Genomic DNA, 25106 nt, shown 5'->3' with positions numbered 1-25106 from the left:
ATAACAGTGGTTTGGATCTAATGAACTCTTTCAGTTTTATTTTGTCCTGGAAACACTTTCTCTGTCTGAATGACAATTTCGCTGGATAGAGTATTCGTGGTTGTAGGTTTTGGATTTTCATTACTTTGAATATTTCTTGCCAGTCCCTTCTTGCCTGCAGGGTCTCCCTTGAGAAGTCAGCTGATAGTCTAATTGGGACCCCTTTGTACATAATTCTTTTCTTCTCTCTTGCTGCTTTTAAGATTCTCTTTTTATCTTTAATTTTTGACATTTTGATTATAATGTGTCTTGGAGTGGTTCTCCCTGGGTCCAGTTTTTTTGGAACTCTCTGTGCTTCCTGGACCTGTAAGTCTATTTCCTTCCCCAAGTCTGGGAAGTTCTCCTTTATTATATTTTCACTCAATTTTTCAAGTTCTAGTTCATCTTCCTCGCTCTCTGGCAAACCAATGATTCTTATGTTGGGCCTTTTATAGCTGTCCCAGAGGTTTCTGATCCTCTCATCGTTGCTTCCCATTTCCTCTCCCTGCATTGGTTGACTTCTTGTTCCTTCTCCATATTCCAGTTTGTTGAAATGAACTCTGGATTTTTTTTCCTCACCATCTGTCTCGTATGTGGTTTTGTTCCTTTCGTTATGAGTGTTTTTCGCTTCTTTCTCATCTTTTTCCAGATCTTTTGTAAATTCTGTAAGCCACCTGATAACAATGGCCCAGAACTGAGCATCTGACAGGTTTCTTATTTGTTCATCTGTCAGGTTCTCCATCTGTTGCCTGGTGAGCTGCGCCACCGGGATTTCTATAGTTGTCTGCCTCATTTTGACAGATGCGTTTTGTTTTCTTGGGCCGGCAATAGGGGGCAGTGCCTGTGTACGCGTCACAACCCAGCGACCGGCACCTGTCCGCGACCTATTTCACAGCCCTGTGGCGCTTTCTTTGGGGGCGGGGGTCCAAGATGGATTCACACAGTTATTCCGCTAGGAGACCGGGATCCATCCTCCCATCCCCCTGGGCCTCACTGTTAAAGGCGATGTGGTGGCTGCTTTCCCCGGCGTTGGGGTCGCAAGCTGCCGAGGGTTCGACTGCAGCCGGGGTTGTTCTCCCCGCGGTTGTCCCAGGTGCGACCGCAAACAGCACCGCCCCCTTTCGCTTTTACCTGCCCAAAGAGTGCCGCTGGTTTATAACTTCATATGTTGGGCTTCCGTGTAGTTTTATTTTCTGGAATTTCTAGTTATCCTTTGTTTTGAAGTAGTTGTATTCCTCTCTAGTTGTAGAGGGAGACCGAGCGCGTCCGTCTAAGCCTCTATCTTGGCTGGAAGTCTCTTTTTTTTTTTTTTAATGCTTCTTTTCATAACCAGTTTATGACTCTTAAGTAATACAAAATTGGTATGTTTTCAACCTTCCATAATTTCTTTCTTTCTCTTCCACCACTTGATTTTAACTAAATACATATGTAGTATTTACCCTTCTATCTCAAACAGAGCCACTTATAATCTCTTTCAGCTCCCAGAAATTAACAGATGAGGAAATGGGCCTGCATACCCTACCTTCTACCTTTTCTTTTCCTTCTCCTTCAAGTAGTGTTCTGATCATCTTTTCTAAATTGTCAGTGGTATAATGTTTAAAATTTGTTCTGGAATCAGAATCCCTGGAGATGTTTTAGATTTTACTTCATTAAATAGATTCAAAACATATTATCACTTCTTTTGTCATAATTTTTCCATCTATCATTTGTTTGGCTGACATTCTTCCTCTAATAGTTTTTTCAAGAAAGCTCGTGGAAATGTGTTCTATGAGTATTTGCATACTTAAAATTTTTATAATTTAAAATTTTTTTTCCAATTATCAATTGCCATTTGCAACAACATGGATGGACCTAGAGGGAATTATGCTAAGTGAAATAAGCCAGAAAGAGAAAGACAAATACTGTATAATTTCACTTATATGTAGAATCTAAAAAACAAAATAAATGAATAAACAAAACAGAAGCAAACTCAGAGATTAAATTTATTTTTTTAATACAATGATTGTAAACCTTTCATTTTTCTCCTTCAGGGGCAGAACTCTGCCACTCTCCCTTTTTTCTTATACTACTGTAATTAAGGGTTCTGTTTTCCCGTAGCTCACAAAGATCACAAGGGGAGAATGTTGCACCCAATTTAAAGCTCCCTTTAGAACATTCAGAGGTGACAGAAAATTGTGCCAGGGACATGTGGCAGTGAGCCCTGGCTTGCCAGGTGGCTTCCTCCCACAGCACTGCTGCTCCTTACCAGGTCTACAAACTCACACTTGCGGGCAGGAAAAACAGGAACATCTCAGGGAGGAAGGGTCTAGCCAGTGCCCATTAATTCACATTAAAAATTGCATAGCCCTGGCCAGTGTGGCTCAGTTGGATGGAGTGTTGTACCATAACCAAAGGGTTTCAGGTTCTATTGCTGGTCGGGGTGCAAGCAGGAGTCAACTGATTGGTACTTCTCTCTCCCTTCTTCTCTCCTTCCTCTCATTTTTAGCAATGAAAAAATGTCCTCAGGTGAGCATAAGAAAAATTTTCATAAACCCAAGACTTGAGCCAGAAGTTTACATGAGCCAGGGTCAGGAGCAATAGGTAAAGATCAAGGACTTCTGAAATACCGTCTTTGAAAATGCAATCCTTCAAAGCAAAGCCCATGCAATTTGGAGAAAAACATTATAGAGAAATGACCTTAAAATATTTGACATTTGTAGATTTTGGAAGTAAAAATATAAATAAAAACAGGAGAGGAGTAATGGTCTCAAACAATTTTGAGAGATCAGATTCTAAAACAGAGGTTGCCTTTTACAAGCCAAATCTTAATAATAAAGAACAAAGAGACTGTAAATGCCCCCAGAGTAAGCAAGCAAGTAGCAAATTAAACCATAAAATTAACATAAAAGTCAAAGAGCTCTTACTTCTGGAACAGCCCCACAGGCAAGTAATGAATACTACATTCCCTTATAACAGGGCACAGGGCCTCAAAAAATTAAGGCTGGATTTGAACCCAGGTGTGGTCATGGAACCGAAGCATTTTATCACAAGGCAGTGCCAATTAATATAGATAATTTACCAGTATTCCAAAAAGCAGTCATCCTAAGATTTATGTTGAGCCACTCCCTACAATCTCTTTATAGTGTATTTTGGATTTTTAAGTTACTATTTGAGGTGGTTGCTCTTGTCTAGTCTCATTCCATGTTCAGAGAAATGAACACAGAAAGATTAGATCACTTAAAGCTCAGAAAAACAACAGAAATTAGAGATGTGTTTCTGACACCTTTATTTAGACATCTAAGGCTTAGAATATTAGAACATAAGGTAACATTCCTGTAGAAACAGAGAAAGTAGTCCTGTACCATTTGGTCTCTAAATTGTAGAGATGCTGTTTCAGCTGCTACTATAATCAGCTCAGCAGCCTTTAGGACTATCCTTTCCATTCATTCAAAAACAGTACCAAGCATTTCTATGCCTGGGTACATAGTATTCAGTGTAGAACAGGTGACAAAGTATCTAGCTTCTTAGCTTAACAGGCCAGTGGGTAAAATATATAGACTTACACAGTTCCAAGTCCAACTGACATCATATTCCCATTTTTGTCACAGGCACTGGGACTTGGAGATCCATGGTAATACTTGAGGCATCATTTCTTCTCAGAATGTACCACATTGACTGCTTCTAAGATGATTGCTTCATTTTTTTTGTTTTTAATAGTTTATTTTTTATTGTATTTTTCCATCACCATTTATCCCCCTTATACCTTCTTCCACCTAGATCCACCCTCCTGCCCCCACAATCACCACACTGTTGTCAGTGTCCATGAGTCCTTTTTCTTTTTCGCTCTCTCCACCTCCTGACCCCTACTCACCAACCCCCACCCCCAAAGCTGTCAGCTTGCTCTCTCTCTATGAGTCTGTCTCTATTTTTCTGTTAGTTCAGTTTGTTCATTAGATTTTACATATAAGTGAAATCATATGGATAGACCTGGAGAACATTAGGAAGATTGCTTTAAAGGTGCACAGAGATGTGCAAATGATACAGATAGATAGATAGATAGATAGATAGATAGATAGATAGATAGATAGATAGATGGTAGATAGATGATATATACATACATAATAAAATAATCAACTTTGAGCACCAATCTAAATTTGTTCTGATGGTAAAAAGCCTTCCAGCCAAGGTATATTATCAAATACCTTATAGAACTTACTGTGAAGTATCAAGTGCTAAAACCAGTTGAAGATCTTTATAGCAACTTTCAGGCTTCATGCCCATGCACATTGGCCTGCTGGGCCATTTCCATCTTCCATAAACCTACATGATCTATGTCCCACCAACAGTCAGAATGAAAATCTCCCTATCCCTCAAGCCCAGCTGTATCCCCTCAACAAGGCCATTCGTACATTCAGAACAATGCCAGGCCACAGCACTGTCTATAGAGAAGGTGGAAGAAAGGCTCTCCTGTCACAGTGATGCTGAGTCTGCAGCAGAGAAATCCTGGCCACAAAAACAAGAAATAGAAGTCACATTGGGAAATCCGGGCCACAGTGGTGGAAAGAGACTGAATGAGTAGAGCAGATGTGGTTAGGTGAAAAAAGAATGTCAAACTCATCTCGGAGACGTGACATGTCCACAAATGCCAGAGTGCCCGCTCATGTGGTTTAAGGATACGGTCTACTTAGAATCAGTCTGTAGGGCGGGTCTGGGAAAATTCTGGCTTGAGAAATGAACTCCAGAGCCTAAACACAGTTTAAAAGTGGTCACCAGCATTTCTGGAACCTTTCACCACCTCTATCATTTCTGCTCTTGTCTTTTACATCTAGAATTTAAATCAAGCTTTCCTAATCAAAAGGGAATTGAATCTGTAGGTGTATTGCTTTAGAAATTCCCAAAGTCAAGGGCCTTGGCCCAGGGGCCAAACTCTACGTGAATGATGTGGCCTGAGGTAGAACAGTCTGAGCTCAGATCCCATCTCAACTATTTCTGGTTGTGCAATCTGAGTCAAGTAATCTACTTATTTTTGCCTTAGTTTCCTGGTCTGTAAAAAGAGAAATCACAGTACCGAACACATGGGCCTCTTAGGATCAAATACAAAATGTTTAAAGGATTTAACCCAGTGAGTCTATCAGTTCAGGTGCAACTAAAAGCAAACCTCAAAAGTGACAAGAGAGAAGTTTGTTTCCTGCAGATAAAAGTCAGGAAATGGGTAGTACAGAGCTGAAGTGGGAGTGTTGCTCAGGGCTTTTGGGGATCCAAGTCCCCCATCCCAGCTCATCACTCTGATATCACTGGGATGGGGCCCTTGTGTTTTCAGTCCAGGTGGAACCATCCACATACCAGGCAGCAGGACAGAAGAAAAGAGGACAGGGATAGAGTACCTGCCAGTCATCTCTTACAGAGCCACCCCATTCAGGGCACCACTTCTGTTTACATTTCATTGGCCAGAATCTAGTGGAAAGGGAGTCTAGGAAATGTAGCCTTTATTCTGGTTGGCCATGTGTTCCCCTGAAATTCTATAGAAGCAGACATCACAAGGAGATGGAGGGAGGTGCGATTTCACTAATTTTCTATATTCTAGAAATTATAATATTAGAAACTGACTGAAAAGAAGAAATTTTAAAAAAGGTCTCTGTCCGTCTGTACTCCCTATAATACCACTGTGGATCTGTAGTTGCTGGAGCAGTAGGCAAAGTGCAACATCAAAGAGAAAACCCCAGGCACAATGTACTCCTGGCCCAAGGATCTGCCCTTCAGGGGAGGTTCTATCTAGGATTACCACCCTCAGGACTCGCGGCACCTAAGGTTAATTTGAGAAATTAAAAAGTGGCATGCTGTCAACTGTTTAGAAATATTCATATGCAACACCCACAATGTTGTTACTCATTCAGTGGAGTGACAGGTTTGCACTTAGAGCACAGTCATGACTGTAGGAGTTCAGTGGAGTACTAAGGTGTCTAGTAATCTGAATTGCTAAATAGACCAGGAAACAACAATGGGCTAAGAAGTAATTGTGGGCAGCCTATTGCGGGCCCACTGACTGCAATTTGAAAAGAAGCAGAGAAACATGTGTCTTAAGGGTCATTTTTCAGACACCAATCAACACCCACATAACACCCCCCATTATTTCTGTTGGAAAGCCTCAAATAAGAGGTATTGTTCTTCCTGGAAATGCTAAAAAGCAAAGATGTGTATTCTGCTGGGAGTAAATCAAGCCCATTAAACATTGCAAACTATATTCAGAGGTACCTTTGTCATCATTCATGCTCACTCTGCCTGCTTCCCCCCACCCCCGCCCCATACACACACCCACACACACTCCTTTCTTTAACTTTAAAAAGCCAGGCTCCATCCTATGTTCTTTCTACAAGGAAGCTTCTGATTCTGCCACCAGGTGGCAGAAATAATCAGCCTCAAGAAGCTGAAGCTCCTCATGGAACCAGAAAATGTCAGGATTGTCAAAGGAACTATAAGAACAACAAATTGAAGATGCTGTATAGACGAGAGGACTGAGGCTTACAAAGATGTGACCTTCCCAGTGTCATACTTGTAATTAGGGACCCTGAGGACCAGCCCCTTCCATTACCTGTGTCCCATATTTCCACCAACTCTTGCTGTATTTTATTTTTAATGTTTCATTAAAGAAATTTTCAGCATCCATGAAAGAATAGTGAAATGAGTCCCTAAGTACCCATAAGCCAACTTCAGCAATTAGCAACACTGTGTCATTTTTCCATACTATATATATTGTCCCCCCACCTACCAAATCTGACAGGAAATACCCAGAGGTACCATATTGCTATAAATGCAACATTAAAATCACTATATTCATTAATTCAACAAATAATTGTTAGTGTCTGCTAAGCACACGGAATTACACTCAAGTAAGATACAAATAACTAACATAAAAGGGCATTTTGGCAAAAGACATGCATAAGTCATGTGTGTACTGGAAGTTAGATTTTATTCATGTTTATATGCACTTTGGTTTCAATAAATGGAAAATGCAACACAAGGTGAAATTGCAATTTTTTCTAGATCCTTGGAACCAACCAGAGAGGCAAAGTTAAAATTAAAGTCCTGCACTTGTTCTTTTTACAAAGACAAGGTCACAACCAACAGTGCTAGGAGGGGACATTTCCTAAAAAGATATAGGGCCCTGCCTGACACTGTTTATCTATCAGTTGCCTTACGTGAAATGAAGTACCATATAAAAAGGCAAGTTGGGATGAGGTGAGAGAAGGGTTGGACCCCAAAAAAAAGGTAAAAGAGAAGTGAGCCAGGTGTTTGTCCCATCTGGAAACAGTGCTAAAGGGTCAGGAGACCCCTCCAAGAGCAAACTGTACTCAATTCCTTAAAGTAAAATCAAGATCCTCACATAAAAAAGATGTTTTCTTATTCTCGTTACTACCAGAGATTTCCTTAAACCAAACAATACACATTTTAACATCTCATAAATCCAATACCTATGAATAAAATGATCTAGCCAATGCTTCACTATAGTTCGTTTTATTATATAAGTTGAAAGCCTGTGTGATGTGATGGAAAGGAGACTGGGAACCTTCACCCTTAGCCTCAGTTTAGCTTATTAGAAAATTATATGGTCCTGAAGAGGGCAACTGTCTTCCTTTTCTCTTCCTCAAGTTGGACTACACCAATCTTTTCTATCAGAACAAAACAAAACAAAAGTCATCCATGTTTCTTTATGAGCCAAGATTCACTGGTTCTTTCTTTAATCAGCTGACTCATTTAAACACCTCAACTTTGTCACCCTACCACTAAACTGCTGTTTGTCCCCATATACGAAAACTAACTCAAAATGGATCAAAGACCTAAATATAAGACCTGAAACAATAAATTAACATAGAGGAAAACATAGGCACTAAACTTAGGGACCTTGGTCTTAGAGAACATTTTATGAATTTGACCCCAAAGGCAAGGGAAGTAAAAGCAAAAGTAAATGAATGGAACTATATCAAACTAAAAAGCTTTTGCACAGGAAAAGAAACTGCCAACAAAACAAAAAGGCAACCAATCAAATTGGAGAAAATGCAAATGACAGCTCAGACAAGGGGTTAATATCCAAAATATATAAAGAACTCATACAACTCAACACCAAACAAACAAGCATCCAATTAAAAAATGGGCAGAGGACTGAAATGACACTTCTCCCAGGAAGGCATACAAATGACCAACACATATATGAAAAGATGCTCAACTTCACTAGCTATTAGGGAAATACAAATCAAGACTACTACCTCACACCTGCTAGAATGGCTGTTACCAACAAGACAATAACAAGTGCTGGAGAGGTTGTGGAGAAAGAAGAACCCTCATTCATTGCTAGTGGAAATGTAAACGTGTACAGCCACTATGGAAAACAATATGGAGATTCCTCAAAAAATTAAAAATAAAGTTACCATATGACCCATCATCCCCTCTTCTGGGTATCTACCCACAAATTTTGGAAATATTTATTTGCAAAGACATATGCACCCCTATGTTTATTGCAGCATTATTCATAGTGGCCAAGACATGGAAACACCAAAGTGTCCTTCAATAGATGATTGGATGAAGAAGATGTGATATATATATATATATATATATATATATATATATATATATATATATATATTATGGAACACTACTCTTCAATAAGAAAAGATGAAATACTGCCACTTGAAAAAACATGGATGGACCTTGAGAATATTATGCTAAGAGAAATAAGTCAGACAGAAAAAGTTAAGAACCATATGATTTCACTCATATGTGAGATATAAAACTGAAAGCAACAAATGAACGAACAACAGCTCATAGACACAGACAACAGTATGGCGGTCACCAGAGGGGTGGGGTATGGGGTAGTATAGTATAGGGTAAAGAGATCAAATATATGGCAATGGAAGATGATCTGACTTTGAGTGGTAGATACACAATGCAATATACAGATCATCTCTCACAGATATACACTTGAAACCTATATAATCTTGTTAACCAATGTCACCCCAATAAGTTTAATAAAAAGAAAAAGGTCTTCTAGGCACCATTCTGAAAGAACATTTATTTTTGGCTTTGAAATTTTATTTTCTAACCTGTACTTTGTTTCTAGAATGAAGAAGACATTCATGAAAACCAGAACACATCAGGAAATAACTCCTTAAGGAATAGAGTTGTGCAAAACAGAGAACATGTCAACGCCAAACAGGTATGGCCAGAGATCATTGAGTGAGTTTATTACCATGGTAACCCTGTGCAACAGGCCCTTGAGATCCATGGGGACAGAAAGCATGGTGTTCGCTGCCATTCAGAGGAATGAGTTAAATGGTAATTCAACTGTGTAAGGCAGAGTCATGAAGGAAACATATGTCCCAAACAAAGGCTTTGTGTTTATACACCTGTCCTTAGAGTTACTTCTCTGATGAAGAGAGTACCCAGGGTTCTCTGACATATCACTACTGCAGATTGCAAGCTCCAGCCTGTGCAGAAAGCACTGGCTTAAACAAAAGCACTTCAATTTTAAGGTAAGTGAGGCAGACAAGAAAGATTCTAAGATATGGTTCTAAAACAGCGTCCATCATGCCCTAGGATTCCTCAGTAACACCTAAGTTACATAGCCGGCTGAAGTGCTCCATCACAATGCCACTTTTATTTCTTTTATATTGAATTCTGGGTAGGAACTCATTTGAAGAAAGCCTTCTGTTGTTAAAAAGTGAGTAAATTCTCCATCTCTGTCATCTCTCTTTATTTAATTTAATTAATTTATTTATTTATTTGGAATTTTTTTGGTTATTTTGCTTAGTTGGATTTTGTTTTTATTTGGAAATTTTTGGTGCCCACTATAGAGACATTTATTGAGGGGTGAGTTATTCTCATGATAAAAAGGATAACTCGTTTGAGGTAGAAAAACAATTCTAAAAAATTATTGCAGCAAAATTCAGAAGACAAAAAGGTAACCTGTAATTTCAGAAAATATCAGTGCCTAACATCTTATAATAAGGCTTTTTAATGCAAGTATACATCCACATGCATGTGTTACCTGTATTGGGGTCATGCTATATATATACTGTCTATTTCATTTACTATATTGTAAAAAGTGTTCATTTAATTAAATATTATTCAACAAAAAAAAAAGGGAGAGAAAACAAGACTTCTGTCCATACAAAACCTGCACATGGATATTTATAGTAGCTTTATTAGTAACAGCCAAAACTTAGAAGCAATCAATGTGTCTTTCAGTAGGTGAATGGTTCAATGAACAGTGGTCTATATAGACAATGCAATATTCTTCAAGGCTAAAAACAGATAAGTTGTCAAGTCATGAAAAAACATGGGGGGACATTAAATGCATATCTAAATGAAAGGGGCCAATTAAAATGGCTTCATAGCATATGACTTCAACTACATGACATTCTGGAAAAGGGAATCTGTGGCTGCTGAGAGGGGAGGGGGAATGAATAGGCACAGAGAATTTTTAAGGCAGTGAAACTACTCCGTACAATACTATAATGGTTGATACGTGTTATTAAATATTTGTCCAAACTCAGAGAATGTAAAACAACATTAAACAAAAAACTTCGATGCCAAAATATTTTTCTGAAAGAAAGGGTTTATTGAGCCATGTGCTAGCCTGAAGAAAGACCCAGTCCTAGGGCCTGCAGACCAAACGACCAACAGCAGAAGTAGATGGGCAAGGCTACATGGCCACCATCCTGAGGCTGAGGGGGTTCTTTTACACCATGAATTTGGGGAAGAAAGATGTAAGTTGTTTTAAAAGAATTTACATTGGTTATAGACAAGGGGGGAGGAGAAGGTGAAGGAAAGAAAATTCTAGAACAGGGGCATAGTCCATAAGAAAGAAGTGTTTGCTGCTGTGGATTGATTGTGGGCAAGAGTCCGGAAGGTTCCTGAGTAAGGAAGGCATGGTGGTGTCTGGTACTCAGCTACTCTCTTTAGATAAGAGCTGAAATAGCTGCCTAGAAATTAGTTCACAGTTTCAACACACCTTCAGGGATGTGAACTGTCTTTTGTTGATTTCTACCCTTGACTCTGTTAAATATTTAACTTCTTGTCTCTTCTTCCTGTTGTCCAGCCTGGTATAATTTAATTTAGGGCATCTCAGAATTTTTCTCTGTCAACACCAAGAGTGAGCTTTAATGTAAACTATGGCCTTTGTAGGTTTATTGATTATAATTAATGCACCACTCTGGTGAGAGACATCAATAATGGGGGAGGCTATGGAGGGAAGGAGGCAAGGAGTATATGGGAAATCTCTGTACCTTCCCTTCTGTTTTGCTGTGAACCTGTAAGTGCTTTAAACAGTCTTTTTAAAAATTATCTCACAAAAAATATCGAAAAGAAAAAAAATTAGACACTTTATTATTGTAAACAAAAATGTGAAGACTGAGAAGTAGCTACTGGATTTGGTAACAATGCCCCCTGAATGGCCTTGGCAGAAGCCATCTCAGTAAAAGCCTGCTCACAGAGGGCTGCGTGAGCAGGATGGGAGGAAGCGGTCACTAAAAGTAAAGGCCACTCTTTCAAGTGATTTGGCTGTGAAGGAGAGGAAGGAAGATAGATGTCCCATGACTCTGGGATCAAGAAGATTTTGTTGTTGGTGTCATTATTCGGTTTTATTTTGTTTTCAATACAGCAAGGGGTTGAGGGGACAAAAAGAAAACAATAGTGATGCTTAACATTCCATAGATAGTACGTGACTTGTGGCAATTTCACTGTAAAAAATAATTATAATCATTTAAATTAAATATTTACCAACCTTTAATATTGGCCAAGCTAAGTGTCAGATGGGGGGAAAAAAATGAATAAGGGTCATCTCTGCCTCTGTCCCCGGCACCTACAGCTTGGACTCAGCTGATCTTTTCTGCAGTTATTCTCTCACCTTCCTAGTTCCTGGGATCCAGCCCAGAAAAGAAAGGTACTCTGAGTCAGAAGTACAGTGTAGTTTGGCACCAAAGGACTTCATGATCTTTGTGGATCCTTTCAGCTCAGTTACATACTAATGACTTATCTCTATGAGTTCTGTTTAAAAAAAGAGAAACCAATGGCCACATAGGATATGACAAAAAACAAAAGCTGATATTTGGCCTTATACCTCTTAGGGCATGTTCAAAACCGCTCCACACCTGCACACTTCCCACCTTCCCTCACCATTGCTTATGATAGCATTTTAGACAATATTACAGAAAGGAGGGAGACAGGAAATTCTCTACATCCAAGAACAGGACAGGTTATGGATATTAAAGAGCTCAAATGGGACCTGGAAAGATTATCCATGTAAAGCTGACCCAGGTATATACATACTTCACTTGTTAATTAGAGCAAGGTCTAGCTGAGGAAGGGAAATATTTCCCTTTAATCCAACTGATAGAAGGAGCCTAGTTCCCAAGGGGAAGTTTATCAGCTCTTGAAGATGCTGAGTTAGTGTTTACATCCGCAGACAAAGGCTTGGGCTGCCAGGAACATAAAACTGGCCTTCATCTCTGCTCTTTGGAAACCAGGGCTGGCTGAGTATAAATGGAAATTTGTGCAGCCTCTAGTAATAACTTCATTTAGCACTTTCCTGAAAACAGAGCTGGGGTTGAATGATTATAGTAGGCACAGGAGCAAAAAGCAGAGATATGAATGAGTCTGTTCCCTAAAGAAAAGGAGAAAATACCAACAGCTCCTTTGGAAGAAAAGGGAGAGAAAAGTAGCTCCTTTGGAAGAAAAGGGAGAGAAAAGTGTGATGCTGGGTTACACATTGTGTGTGTCTGTGTGTGTGTGTGTGTGTGTGTGCATACGTGTGTGTGTTAAGGAAGAAAATGTCTAATAGGAGCTGTTTCCTTATAATAACTTAAACGGACATTTTGAAAATTGTTTATTAAGCAAAGGAGATCAGGGTCCATTATTCCCAGGATTCTCATCATTGTGCCTCTGCTCCAATGTTTGATTTTCAGGACGAAGAGCAGGTCACCATTGAGCAGGATTCTCTAAGAAATGAAGAAGGCAAGGAGGAGGATGAAGAGATTCATCCAAAAGGGTACGGGCTTAAACCAGAGAATAAATACACCTACCTCCTAAACAAATGGTTTTGCTACTTTGTTTATCCTCACCTAATTTTTAAACATTTATTATTATTTATTAGAGATGGTCATCACCACCCATCCTTTTTCCTCACTACCCTCCAAACCATTTTCAGAAAAATTAATGGAGCTCTAAGACAATCAACGTGGTAAATTCAAACTGCTGATGCCCTGGGAAGCCAATACCCAGGACACTCTTTTAATTACAGGTGTAAATTACCAACTAATTACTCCTGTGCACACAAAAGTAGTTCATTCATCTTCTCAATGTCAATCAATAAGCAATTGGTTTCTCAAAACCCAACCTACTTGCTATTACCTTAAGGTATCTTGAAGGTATTCTAAGTTTTTATCACTCCTTGATGTAGGAAAGGCAAATTGTATTTTGGAGAGTGGGGGGTGTCAAGAAAATGAAGCTCAGAGAAGTGACTTTATTCAAGGTTAGTCAACTAGAGAGGAACAAAGCTAACTTAAGTTCAGCTTCTGATTCCTAGTCCAAGATTGTCTGGTACTCTATCATAACACTAAATTATTTGTCAATTTTCTAAATTTCTATTTAAATTTAATTTAAATTCCTAAATGTCTGAGGAAATTGGTTTTTATGTATCAAAGGATATCTCTGGAGTTGGTCAGAATTATGATTGAAAGATCTTGTCACAAAGACCCCATCAAGAAACTTTTACCACCTTGGAAACCTGAACGTAGTTTCATCCTTCATTGCACTTCATGAATCTCTGACCCTGGGGGTTTAGAGAGTCTCCTGGGTGGTCAGAGGTCCTCAGGTTTCACTTACGTTAATGGGATGAAACAGCCATGGGGAGGTTGAGAGTGGCTCAGCCTAGATAACCAAATGGCAGAAGCATCTGTTTCTAGCTCCTTTATTGTATGCAATGTCAGGGTGCTCTAATGGACTACACACAGTCCTTGCAATTAAAAAATCTGATAAATCCAGCCTAAAATAAATGAATGGTCCCTATTAAATGTTGCCCTTCACCACTGCTACTTTTTAACACTATATCCACAACTGATGATAATGTATTATCCTCAATTAGACCATAAAAATGAGTCTTTTCTACACTTCTATTACCTCGTCCTCTTCTAGAACAGCGTTTGTCATTCTCAGTGCACACATTCATACACAGACATAATGACAGAAGTTTTATGAAATAATACCTATCATCACTACACATGATCTACTCTGACATGTCCTATTTCTTTCAGAGATGGTTATCATTCACAACCCACTAATGGGTCCCAACCCACAGCTATAAATACTGTTCCAGAAAAGCAATATACACTCCTGTTTCATTTATCTACTAATTCAACAAATGCTTGTCCAAGGTGCTGGTGCTATAGGACTCAGAGAGGTCTGTTCTCCAGGAAGTCAGTCAGATCAAGGCTTCATAATAAAACACAATAGAAAGAAGACAGTGGGAGTAAAGTGCAGAAGAATGCCTCTGTCTGAGGATACACAAGAAGGCTTTGTAGAAGGGAAGAACTTGAGCTGTGCCCTGAAGCTTGAAGGGGGCTGAGACTTGCACATGTAGGCATCACTGCCAGAAGGAAGGGACCTGAATGCGCTAACCAGGGGAGTGAGGTCCCAGCAGGGAGCAGAGTCCTTTGAGGTCCCAGAGATTGGAAATCTTCTACATGGACAAAAGGTAGTTGTTTTCGAAATGCCATCCAGTGGCCTGGAAGTGGCAATGGTTAAATGTGCGAGGCCTCCGTTAGATGTGGCATGGAGGAAAGGCACCTGCAGGGAAGCCAGGTTTTAGAGCAGGTATGGAGGGACCAGGAGTATCCCAGGAGAAGTAGAGGACAGTGGGTGTGGGACAGGCCCTGTGGCCCCTCCAGTCTCACTCACTGGTAGTTATGATCTTCCGAAAGAAGTAATCACATGCACACATTGATCACACACTACCCACCACCCCGAAACAAAACCCTGAACAGAAACAAAAACACATCAACAATTCTAGAACTTTCTGAGGAAGCTATATGACAACCTACTGGTTAAAGCTCTCAAACCCACAAAATCCTACTGTACATTTCAAGCACCCAGTGAAGTCTGTCAGCTTCCCACTAAAAAGTGTGGTGAGCGAGGACAAGGAACCATCACCTTACTCAAACTTTGTGAAGCCAGAGGGATGAGAATTCATTGGATTTTCTTCTAATCAACATTTAATAACTCTGGCTTACAAGTTAATGGAGGCCCTCAGAGTCTAGTGAGAATCATACTCATCCTATGTATTATTGTCAGCTTCTGGTTAGTTATCAACGTCTCCCACTCTTTCCAGGAACAGGCTTTCTGTTTCTCTGCAATCTCTCACCGGTTGGCACACCCATTCAGCAGAGGTGGATCCAAGCCATGACTGAGTTTAGTCTACAATGAAATGAGTTTCCTATTTCCATTTCGTAGGACATATGCTTTTTGAATTTGTTAGCTTGCTTTCTTTACGAAACCTCATCTAGCTATAATATACCAGTTTATTTCATGTTGTTGGCATTTACTTCTGCCGGACATTTTGCTTCTGTGTTGTTACAGGTATCTGGCAAGGAAATATGGTATAGTTTGTGCTTTTTGTAGGAAACACAAAACAACCATTCGGCACATCATCTGGGGCATCGTATTAGCAGGTAAATATCAAAAGGGGATGGGATGTCAGTGTCTCTCTTTGAGGGTGCCCCAAATATTATGCTGAGCTTTCTGCGGAAAGAAAATAAATCTTCCCTTCCTCTGGACCTCATGAATCATCCAGAGAGGCAGAGAAGTAAATCAAGAAGGCCCTGAATTGCAGGTCTCAGCTCAGTGTACTTATCCAAATTGTCTCCCTGTCTGGTTCATTTAGTTTAGTTAGGTCACCCACTCTGCACCTTTGTTATTGCAATGTGGATTTGAAAGTTGGTTAACGCAAATCCAGGTAACTAGAAAACAGAGTGGTAATCACAAAGTGGAAATCTAACTGCAGGAGGAAACCTAAGCAATTGATAAATACTTTATGTAGATACAGTGTTGGCAGTTGCCTGCGGAAGTGTAGCCCACTCCTTTTGCCTGAAGGCAGAGCTGTGCTGTCTACACTTGACCCTTGAACAATGCAGGGGTTACAGGCAGCAACACCCTACACTCCCCACCACACACAGTCAAAAATCTATGTATAACTTTTGACTCCCCGGAACCTTTACTAAAAGCCCACTGTTGACCTGAAGTGTTGCCAATAACACAAATAGTCAATTAACACATATTTGTATATTGTATGTATTATATACTGTATTCTTACAATAAAGTAAGTTAGAGGAAAGAAAATGTTATTAAGAAGATCATAAGAGAATACACATTTATAGTACTTATTTTTTAAAATCCACAGATAAGTGGACCCACGCAGTTCAAACCTGTGTTGTTCAAGGGTCAATTGCACACAGAAGAGGAGGGTTTTTAAAATTTTCTCCCTCCAAAGCAAAGAAATCCACCCATTTTAAAGAACACACCTGTCTATAAAACATGAACCCTACCACCCAAGTTCACAGAAATTAACCCAAGACTCTGTACCTTCAAAGGCAGTGGTTTTGCTCATGCTCACACAGCCAGAACAGGGAATAACAGGGTTGTGAATTTTCTCTGTACTGGGCCAAGTAGTATTTTGCAGGACATGCATCAAAACCACACATCTCTGCCTTCATAGTATAAAAGTGAACACACACGTGTGGCTGTGTACCCATTAGACTTTATTTATAGACTACCAATACAGATGTACAAACACAACTGCACTTGCCACCTACAAAAACAAGGGGCAGGCCAAATTTACCTTACAAATAAAACCGTGTTTGCTGACCGTTAATGGGAAACCTTGTTGTTCTTACTTATCCTACAATCTCCTCTTTGAAAACAGCCACTTGGTCACCACTCCCACCACTTTCCTTTAGAGGTTCTGTGCCACTTAGAGATTGTTGATATGGCACTTAGAGATTTTCCTATTCAAGTTTAGGGCAAATCTGAGCTGCAAACCAGGAGAATCAATATCATTTTTTCAGTGGTTGCTTCAACGCCTGGACTTTCTCTAATAGAAGTTCACCTGCTGAGTCTGGCTTGATACCAGAAAAAGGTGGTTAGTACTAAGTGAGAGGCCCAGGGATCAAGCATCAAGATTCAAGAACCCAGAAGGTTCTATTAGAAAAAAAGACTTAGCACACTGTCCCAACATTCATGGTGAGACTGTTAGTGACTTAAAGTCAAAGGAGCCAATAATCACATCAAGAATATCAAGAGCACCCTGACTGGCGTGGCTCAGTGGGTTGGGTGTCATTCTGGTCAGGGCACATGCCTGGGTTGTGGGGCCAGGTCCTAAGTTGGGAGTCATGAGAAAGGCAACCGATCGATGTTTCTTTCCCTCTCTTTCTTCCTCCCTTCCCTTCTCTCTAAACAATAGATAAATAAAATCTTTTTAAAAAAAAAGGGGTATATCAAGAGCACTCCTTTATTCAGTGGTTTGTTCATTGAACCTGTCCTTGGCTGAGCCAGATCAGTGCTGGAGGCTGGTCTCTTACTGGTGTGGTGATGTTCTCTGTTCACCTTTGCTTCCTGGACAGCTTACCTCGCTATGGTGACTGCAGCCTGCGTGCTGAATTTTCACAGAGCCCTTCCTCTTTTTGTGATCACCATGGTTGTCATCTTCTTTGTGATCTGGGATCACGTTATGGCCAAATATGAACATCGAATTGATGAGTTCCTATCTCCTGGCAGAAGACTTCTGGACAGCCATTGGTTCTGGCTGAAGTGGTAAATCCAGTTGGTTCTCTTATTACAGTTGGGAGGGGTGTTAGTTTTTTCCAACACTGTTCCAAAAATTTGTTCTAAAATTGCTTCCTCAGTTATGGGATATTGCAGCTAGAAACAACCCTGGGGATAATCTGTTAAAATGTCTTCATTTTACAAACAGGAAATCAAGGCTTAGATAAGGCAATGACTCATTTGAGACATGTTCAAATGTCCCAATAAACTACTTAATTTCAAGTGTTACTATATAATAAACTGTTGTCCAAAACATGGGACGATTCTACTTGGGGAGGTGGCTTCTTGCTCTGGCCTCCTTGAGAGGAAGAACCTGTGAATTACTAAAGCCAGCCTTTTCCTATAGGACCTTGTTTCCTGCAGGTGAGCACTGAGCTTTCCCCCCAGTCTCTGTCTGTGGGACCTCATCTCCCTCCCGGTGGCCCTCCTGCATAGGATCCAGGGCCAGTTTTCCCCAGTATGGCCCACATGGGGTCTACTAGGAAACTTCACACATCCTTGGCCTAATAAACCAGGACTGTGCAATGCCAACACAGCATGCTTTTTGGTTCTTCCATCCAAGCGATGAACCAGACCTGTCATACCTGCCAGATTCTGCAGGGAGTCAGAACCCAGTCTCAAGTCCACCTTAGCTCTCTGAGGCTTGGATAATTTGCCTCAACTGCAGAGAACACATTTCAAGTTCCCCTTCAAAAAGTAACACCTCACTCATCTCCCAAAACAGAGGTGAGGACTCCCAGTAGCTCTTTCAAAGAAATAACCAGACTTCTCTCTCCAAACATCCTTTCTCCTCTCTGACTTCTTTTTTTTTTTAAGTATATTTTATTGATTATATTGTTACAATAGTTCCAATTTTTTTCCCTTTGCTCCCCTCCGCCCAGCAGCCCCCTCCCCCTCCCTGACTTCTTTATATATCCTTGAACCAGCAAAGAGCGCAAGAGTTGTGAAGTGAGGGAGACACATTGCTTAATTTGGGGGCTATCTGGCTTTATAGCCACAACCAAAGAGGATCTGTTGCAATTTGCAGAAGCACAACCTCCTGGTGCCAGGGTGTGTTTCTCTTGTTAATATTTTTTTGTTTGGTAGTTTAAGCCTGATTAAGATTTTCAAGTTAGCACAGCAAATGATGCCAAGACTTCTTTTCTGGCTCTCTTAGGGTAATTTGGACCTCACTGATCCTGGGGGTTATTTTCTGGCTGATCCTTGACACTGCCAAACTGGGCCAACAGCAGCTGGTGTCCTTCGGTGGGCTTATCATGTACATTATCCTGCTATTTCTATTTTCAAAATACCCAAGCAAAGTAAGTATGAAATTTATTTCTTTTGGGGCAGGGGGGTCTCCCTTTCTTCTCATGTGTAAATTGCTCAAATTAATGAGTGTGAGACATTTTAACTGTTATTCAATATTTGTCTCACCTTGCTATGATATTTTAAGTGCTTAGGGTGCCTTTCTTCCACAACTTTTATTGTACAGTTACTCTCTCATTTTTCACTCTCAGTAATTTTTCATTTACACAACCAGTGAGATGTTCTCTCCCGTCAAGTCCAATCGCTACTCAATTACCCCATCTCGCCCTGTGAAGCACAAATACAAAATACAAAGAAAACTCATCCATTTTGATCCAGATTTCCACAGACCAGCAAATAATCTAATATCCTACCATTGGATTCCACAGTTTATCAAATTTCCATCTGCAGTGTAGGCTGTTTCACTCCAAACCTTTGTTCTTAAACAGTTTTGTTCACAGAGAATTCAATTCTCATCCTTATTCTGTCAGCCTGTAATCCATTAAATGGCAAGAATTCTGAGACATTAAAGCTTTTGTATATGACTCGTACAGCAAACCCTGGAAGACTTACTGGCTGAGAAGTTCACCCAGGGAATAAAAAAAGTCACCTAGGATGATCTCAGTTCTTTGCCATGTTCTGGTGAATGTCTCCACTGTGTTCTATGTCTCCAATCCCATAGTTCTTTGCAGACCACTCATCTCTGCACCAAAAATGAAAGCAGATGATTGTCCATTACTGCTGCACTCTCTGGGTCTGCATTAGAGTTAATTGGTGCCTTTTACAGTGAAATGAGAGCCCCTCAACATGGTGGAATTTCACTTAATTCACTTACAAATCATCAGATCAACAAACTTTAGGCACACAGAGAAGTCATGTTCTGCTTTTACATTTTCCAGGTAAAGGAAATAATGGCACGTATCTAATATGAACAACATGGCTAGAAAGGCCAAGTCATTCCTCCTGTAATGGCTCTTCTAAGCCTACTCTAGTGTCTAAGTTATTTTATCATGACATAATGGTTACATACTCTCCCGGGATTGAAGGCTTCAAACTCAGGATTAGCAAAAGGGAATGCAACCCAGAGATGTTTGGGTATGATTCTATCAAGGGATTCTTTGCTCATGACTGCTGTGGCCTCCCACAGAAGGCAGGTCACAGGCCGCATAACAGAAGCTACCAAGAAAATAGTGATCTTTTGAGCATTGTTGCTGAGTTCAGCATTCATTTTCTAATAAGATATATCTCTTCCTCTTTCTGTATAGATTTACTGGAGGCCTGTCTTTTGGGGCCTTGGATTACAGTTTCTTCTTGGGCTCTTAATACTAAGGACTGAGCCAGGATTTATAGCCTTTGATTGGTTGGGAAAACAAGTTCAGGTAAGTTGGGTTCAAATGAGTACCTTGCTTTTATAATGCTTTTAACATTTGAATATAACTCTCAAGACATGTCAGAAATGGGTCTATTTGTCTGCATTAGTGGACTCAATTTTAATTCTGCAGCATGAGTTAGACAAATAGTTATGCTTATGCACAGTATGTTAATCCACCTAGTTTATTAACATTATGGTTGTCCCTTAGCCATATCATCCACTATATCACACCCTATCCCGATTGTCCCCTTTATTCTGCCCAAAAGGGTGTCACACTTTTAAAATGATTCCACAGATAGAGAAGAAACAGGCTTTCTTTGCATCTGGTGATAACTAGTGCCACCTGTGTACCATCTGTGACTTGCTGGCGTTATTTACCATACCTGGCTCATTCTTTAGCACTCTGGGGTCAGACTGAATGTCTGAAATGAAAGAAAATCTGTATGCAAGTGTACTTCAAAAATGCACTTTTATGCCATCCAGGAGCTGGGGAGAGCTGAGAAAATTAATTTTCCAAGTCTATCCAACAAGTTTGCTGGGTCCCCACCCTCTGCAGAGCCTGGTCGGTCCTGTGAATTGTAACCACTGCTTCAGTGGTCATAATGATCTTCTCTTTTCCTTTCTTCAACTCAGACATTCTTGGAGTTCACTAATGCTGGTGCTTCGTTTGTCTTTGGTGAGAAATACACAGACCACTTCTTTGCATTTAAGGTAAAACCAAACCCCTTCTCTATGTAGTCACTTCTTTTTGGTAACTTCTCAGTCTTTGTAGGTGTTCAGATAGAACCTAACTGACCAGAAACCAGGTACATGCCTGCTGGGCATGTCACTGGTGCATAACATATTATTATCCTTTTGCATTTACAACTATACATGAAGTCAATGGACTGCAAACATTTTACTTTGTTACTATGGTATTAAAGGAAACATCAGAGGAAGTTAAAAATATTTTCTAAAAAATCCTTTGGTGGGGGGCTTGTAGATACTTATGAAAATCACATGGGGTAATAGTATCTGAGATTTCAGGGAAGAGAACATTAGGTACCTGGCAGTGAATAGGCCACTACTGGCTTCCAGGTCCAGGATCAGTGACAGCTCTGTACTCAGGAAAACCCTCAAGTCTCAAGCACACCAGGACAGCTAGCTGTTCACCCACGTCAGCTCTGTTCTCCCAGAGCCATCCCCGTGCTAAATCTTCCCCCTCTTTCCTTGAGCACAGCCTTTGCCTAGGTGGGTCTGGAGGCTGGGCCTTCTCCCCTCCAAAGGAGGGATGTTATTCTACAAAAAAAGGCAACCTGGCCCTGTGCCCAGGCCTAACAGGTTCCCTCCCAAGGCTCCCATAAACCCCAGAAGCTCACCTTCCTCTGGAGAAACCGCTATGAATACCTGTTGCTGATTCAGAAAGATGCATGTGGCTTTTTCTTCAGCTTTATTTTTTCTGTGGTATGTTATTATTCCTACACTTCTAAACTGTTTACTCACTTAGGGACTCCAAATTTACCTCCAAAGTACTCCAAAATCAGTTAGGCCAACTGTTAATGGTGAATCTTTTTTAAACTGTTGATTTCGTGCTTTGGTGCTGAGATGACCAAGCTAACTCTGAAAGGTCAAGTGTGTATAAACTGAGGTTGAAATATGTTCATGTCATGAATTTAATTCAAAACTGGAAAAAATAAAGTCACAAGGAAGAAGTAACTTGCTGCCCAGACTGAGTGTCTTCAGAACTTGTCCCCCCAGAGGCGGCAACCTCTAGCCTTTCTGCCAAAGCAGAATCTCTGTGGGAACATTGGAGAGCTGAACCCCTCCAGCTCCCTGAAGCTTTCAGGAAGGCTCTGCTTGCCCATTAAAGCCAATAAAAGCACATGTGAGCTCTCAGTAATGGCACAGGATGTCTTTTAATATATATTATTAATAGATTTTTTTCTAAATTAGATCTTGTACAAATTGTCTTCGGTCATTTTGTGCCTCTGGTGGCAGTTTATCCCTGGCCATTTGAGCAGAGAGTTTGAAGGGGTGCAGTGGGGGGGGCGGTACGGACCACAGCCATGTGGTCTCTGCAGGGTAGAAGCTGCTCCCTGTAGACACAACATGCTGCACTGAGGCACCCAAAGAGCATCAGGAAAATAGGATCTAGAAAAAGGCAACATTTTGTTAACACAGAAGTTAACTAGTTTACCCAGTTCAATCATTTTAGTGACTCAAAAATCTATAAGTAAAATCGTCATTACTTTAAAAGATAAATGAATGAGTGCTTCCTCTCTAGGAGGCACAGCGTGTAAGCACTAACCATGCTGTATCTGATCTGTGTAGCCCCCATGAATGAAAATCAAAGGTTGCTCACCCAGGTTATGCTGCTAATGAGTGGTGGTGCCCATGCTCTGTCCTATCGGAACAAAAATATCTGCCAGTACCCTTGTCTTTGTTGATCCAGTTATGAATTCCTCTAAAACTTCATTCCTTCTCTGAGACACTAAAGTAAGAAGAGCTCATCATAGCAGAGAAAAAAAAATGTCAAGTTGCCTATGAAATATACTCAAGCTTACACAGAACAAATTCAACTAAGAAACAGTCAATTGGGAAGATGCCTACTATAAGCGTTGCTTAGTTCAAGAGGAGTTTCTAGTATTGTTATGATGTCTCAGAGGCAGAAAGGGGCAGAAAGGAGGGCAGAAAGGAGGGCAGAAAGGAGATTGATCTGAAACTTACTCATACTCCTGGGGCCAACATTAACCGGTGATCACTTTCATCCCCACCCTGCACCCACAGGTCCTGCCAATCGTGGTTTTCTTCAGCACTGTAATGTCCATGCTCTACTACCTCGGACTGATGCAGTGGGTCATAAAAAAGGTACCAGGACTGAAAAGGATCGGATGACAGGTGTAGAGCTGAATTATTTCAGGGACCAAGTCTTACATGCCTTTTATCCAGGTTTTTCCAATACTCTTTTCTTTGTACCAAGATCCACCAGCACCACCCCAGTTATTAGATTGAAATGCCCAAAATCCCACATGCTTCCATAGAGGGAATTTTATCTCAGGGACTTCTATTAGCAATTACTTCTTTAAGCCAAAGACTTGACTCCACCAGGTCAGACACCTGCCGGGGAAAACTGTCCACCCAGTGCTTCACACAGAGTCATTCTGTAAGAGGGGGTCACAAGAGTGGGAGCTCCTGGTCTAGGAGTTGTTAGAAAATCAAAGCAAAAAAGGCAAGAGGGAACACTACTGTTTTGTTTGTTTGTTTGTTTTTCTCCTGGGGGAGTTTTATAAGCACACAAAAAGTTTTTAAGTCTGAAAAGTTAATCTCATTTCTGCTGCCCCAGCAACTGTCAGTCTTATACTCTCTATGTTAGATCAAAAAATTAGGAGATATGTAACATAGTTTGAATGCACATGAAATCAAGGCAGTACATACAGGGCCTTAGCACAGTTACAGCCCTACTTTGATCCCTGTAAATAAATAAAATGGATCAAGATAGAGAGAACCAGAATACCAGCAGAATTCAGAATTTCAGCAAGAGTGCCAGGACCTGTAATTATCTGGTTGTTGATTTAAACATTCAGAATTACTGTGCTTCTGTCCAAGCAGAAAGGAGAGAAATGTAGTTGGAAGTTCTCATCCTGAGGTGAACATCATAGGCTCTGGTTGGAAGGACCAGTACAAAGGTGGGACCATAAACCGTTCACTTCAGTTTAGTAGAAAAGGCCAAACCTCAACTACTTAAGAGCCCAGTGATCTTTGACAAAACAACTAAACCATTCTGTGCTTAATTTCCTCTTCCATAAAGTGGACATAATTATAAGACCTCCTTCAAAGGGTTATTATGAGGATTAAATGTATTACTCAGCTAAAGGGCTTAACCCAGTGCTTGGAATGCAATAAAGTCTGCATAACTGTTTACAATATTTCAACAAAAATTCACCTGTATAATGTTCAAAGTATATACAATGACTCAGACATATGACTCAATAGGAGGATTTCATCAGCCTGTTCTATGGACTAAATATGATATACTCACATTTAGCACCATCACTGCCTGTCAACAATTGTTGAAGGTCACAGCACTTTCCTCCAGTTTAAAGATGTTTATCCCTACTTTGAAGTTTTGTGTATATACAAATAGTTCTTCACTGGCTTTTCCTGTTTAGGTTGGATGGATAATGCTAGTTACTATGGGATCATCTCCTATTGAATCTGTAGTTGCTGCTGGCAATATATTCGTCGGACAGGTAAGTTGTAATATCAAAAAATAAAACAAATGGATACTATTCCCAGAAAGTGGAATTTTAAAATGACTGTAGTATTTCTTTTAGTGTAAGGGTGTCAAAATAAGGAATGCTCAGTATTGATAATGTCCAGGATTCCAGAGAAAGAGAAAAAAAAAAGTGAGAGAGTGAGAGAGACTGAGATTAAGATCTCTTCCAAGAATCTCAGTGCACTAATGTGGGATTTGAATTTTTGAAAGTTATGGACAGGAAAAGAGATTGAATCATTTTATCAAAACATTGGGCTTCTCATGTATAGATTCTCAATAAATCTTTTCTGGATTTATTGAACAGGTGAGGTCTCTGGCTCATCCTTCAGA

The 25106-nt window shown here is 40.2% G+C and overlaps 1 protein-coding gene across 2 annotated transcripts in view; it reads left to right on the top strand.

The window, feature by feature from the left end:
- The window catches only part of SLC28A3 (solute carrier family 28 member 3), a 59691-nt gene that overhangs the window by 20971 nt on the left and 13614 nt on the right, over nucleotides 1–25106 (top strand). For both annotated transcript variants that reach the window (XM_090274229.1, XM_090274228.1), the window contains exons 2-10: nucleotides 9110–9205; nucleotides 12954–13036; nucleotides 15622–15713; nucleotides 17661–17850; nucleotides 19019–19163; nucleotides 20415–20528; nucleotides 21155–21232; nucleotides 23288–23368; nucleotides 24670–24750. In XM_090274229.1, coding sequence (XP_090130355.1) covers nucleotides 9110–9205; nucleotides 12954–13036; nucleotides 15622–15713; nucleotides 17661–17850; nucleotides 19019–19163; nucleotides 20415–20528; nucleotides 21155–21232; nucleotides 23288–23368; nucleotides 24670–24750 — 960 coding nt within the window. The remainder of the gene's footprint in view (nucleotides 1–9109; nucleotides 9206–12953; nucleotides 13037–15621; nucleotides 15714–17660; nucleotides 17851–19018; nucleotides 19164–20414; nucleotides 20529–21154; nucleotides 21233–23287; nucleotides 23369–24669; nucleotides 24751–25106) is intronic.

Source organism: Furipterus horrens, unplaced genomic scaffold, assembly GCF_987537825.1.
Source record: "Furipterus horrens unplaced genomic scaffold, mFurHor1.1.pri manual_scaffold_4, whole genome shotgun sequence".
Lineage (NCBI taxonomy): Eukaryota > Metazoa > Chordata > Mammalia > Chiroptera > Furipteridae > Furipterus > Furipterus horrens.
This window is presented reverse-complemented; position numbering and strand designations above follow the sequence as displayed.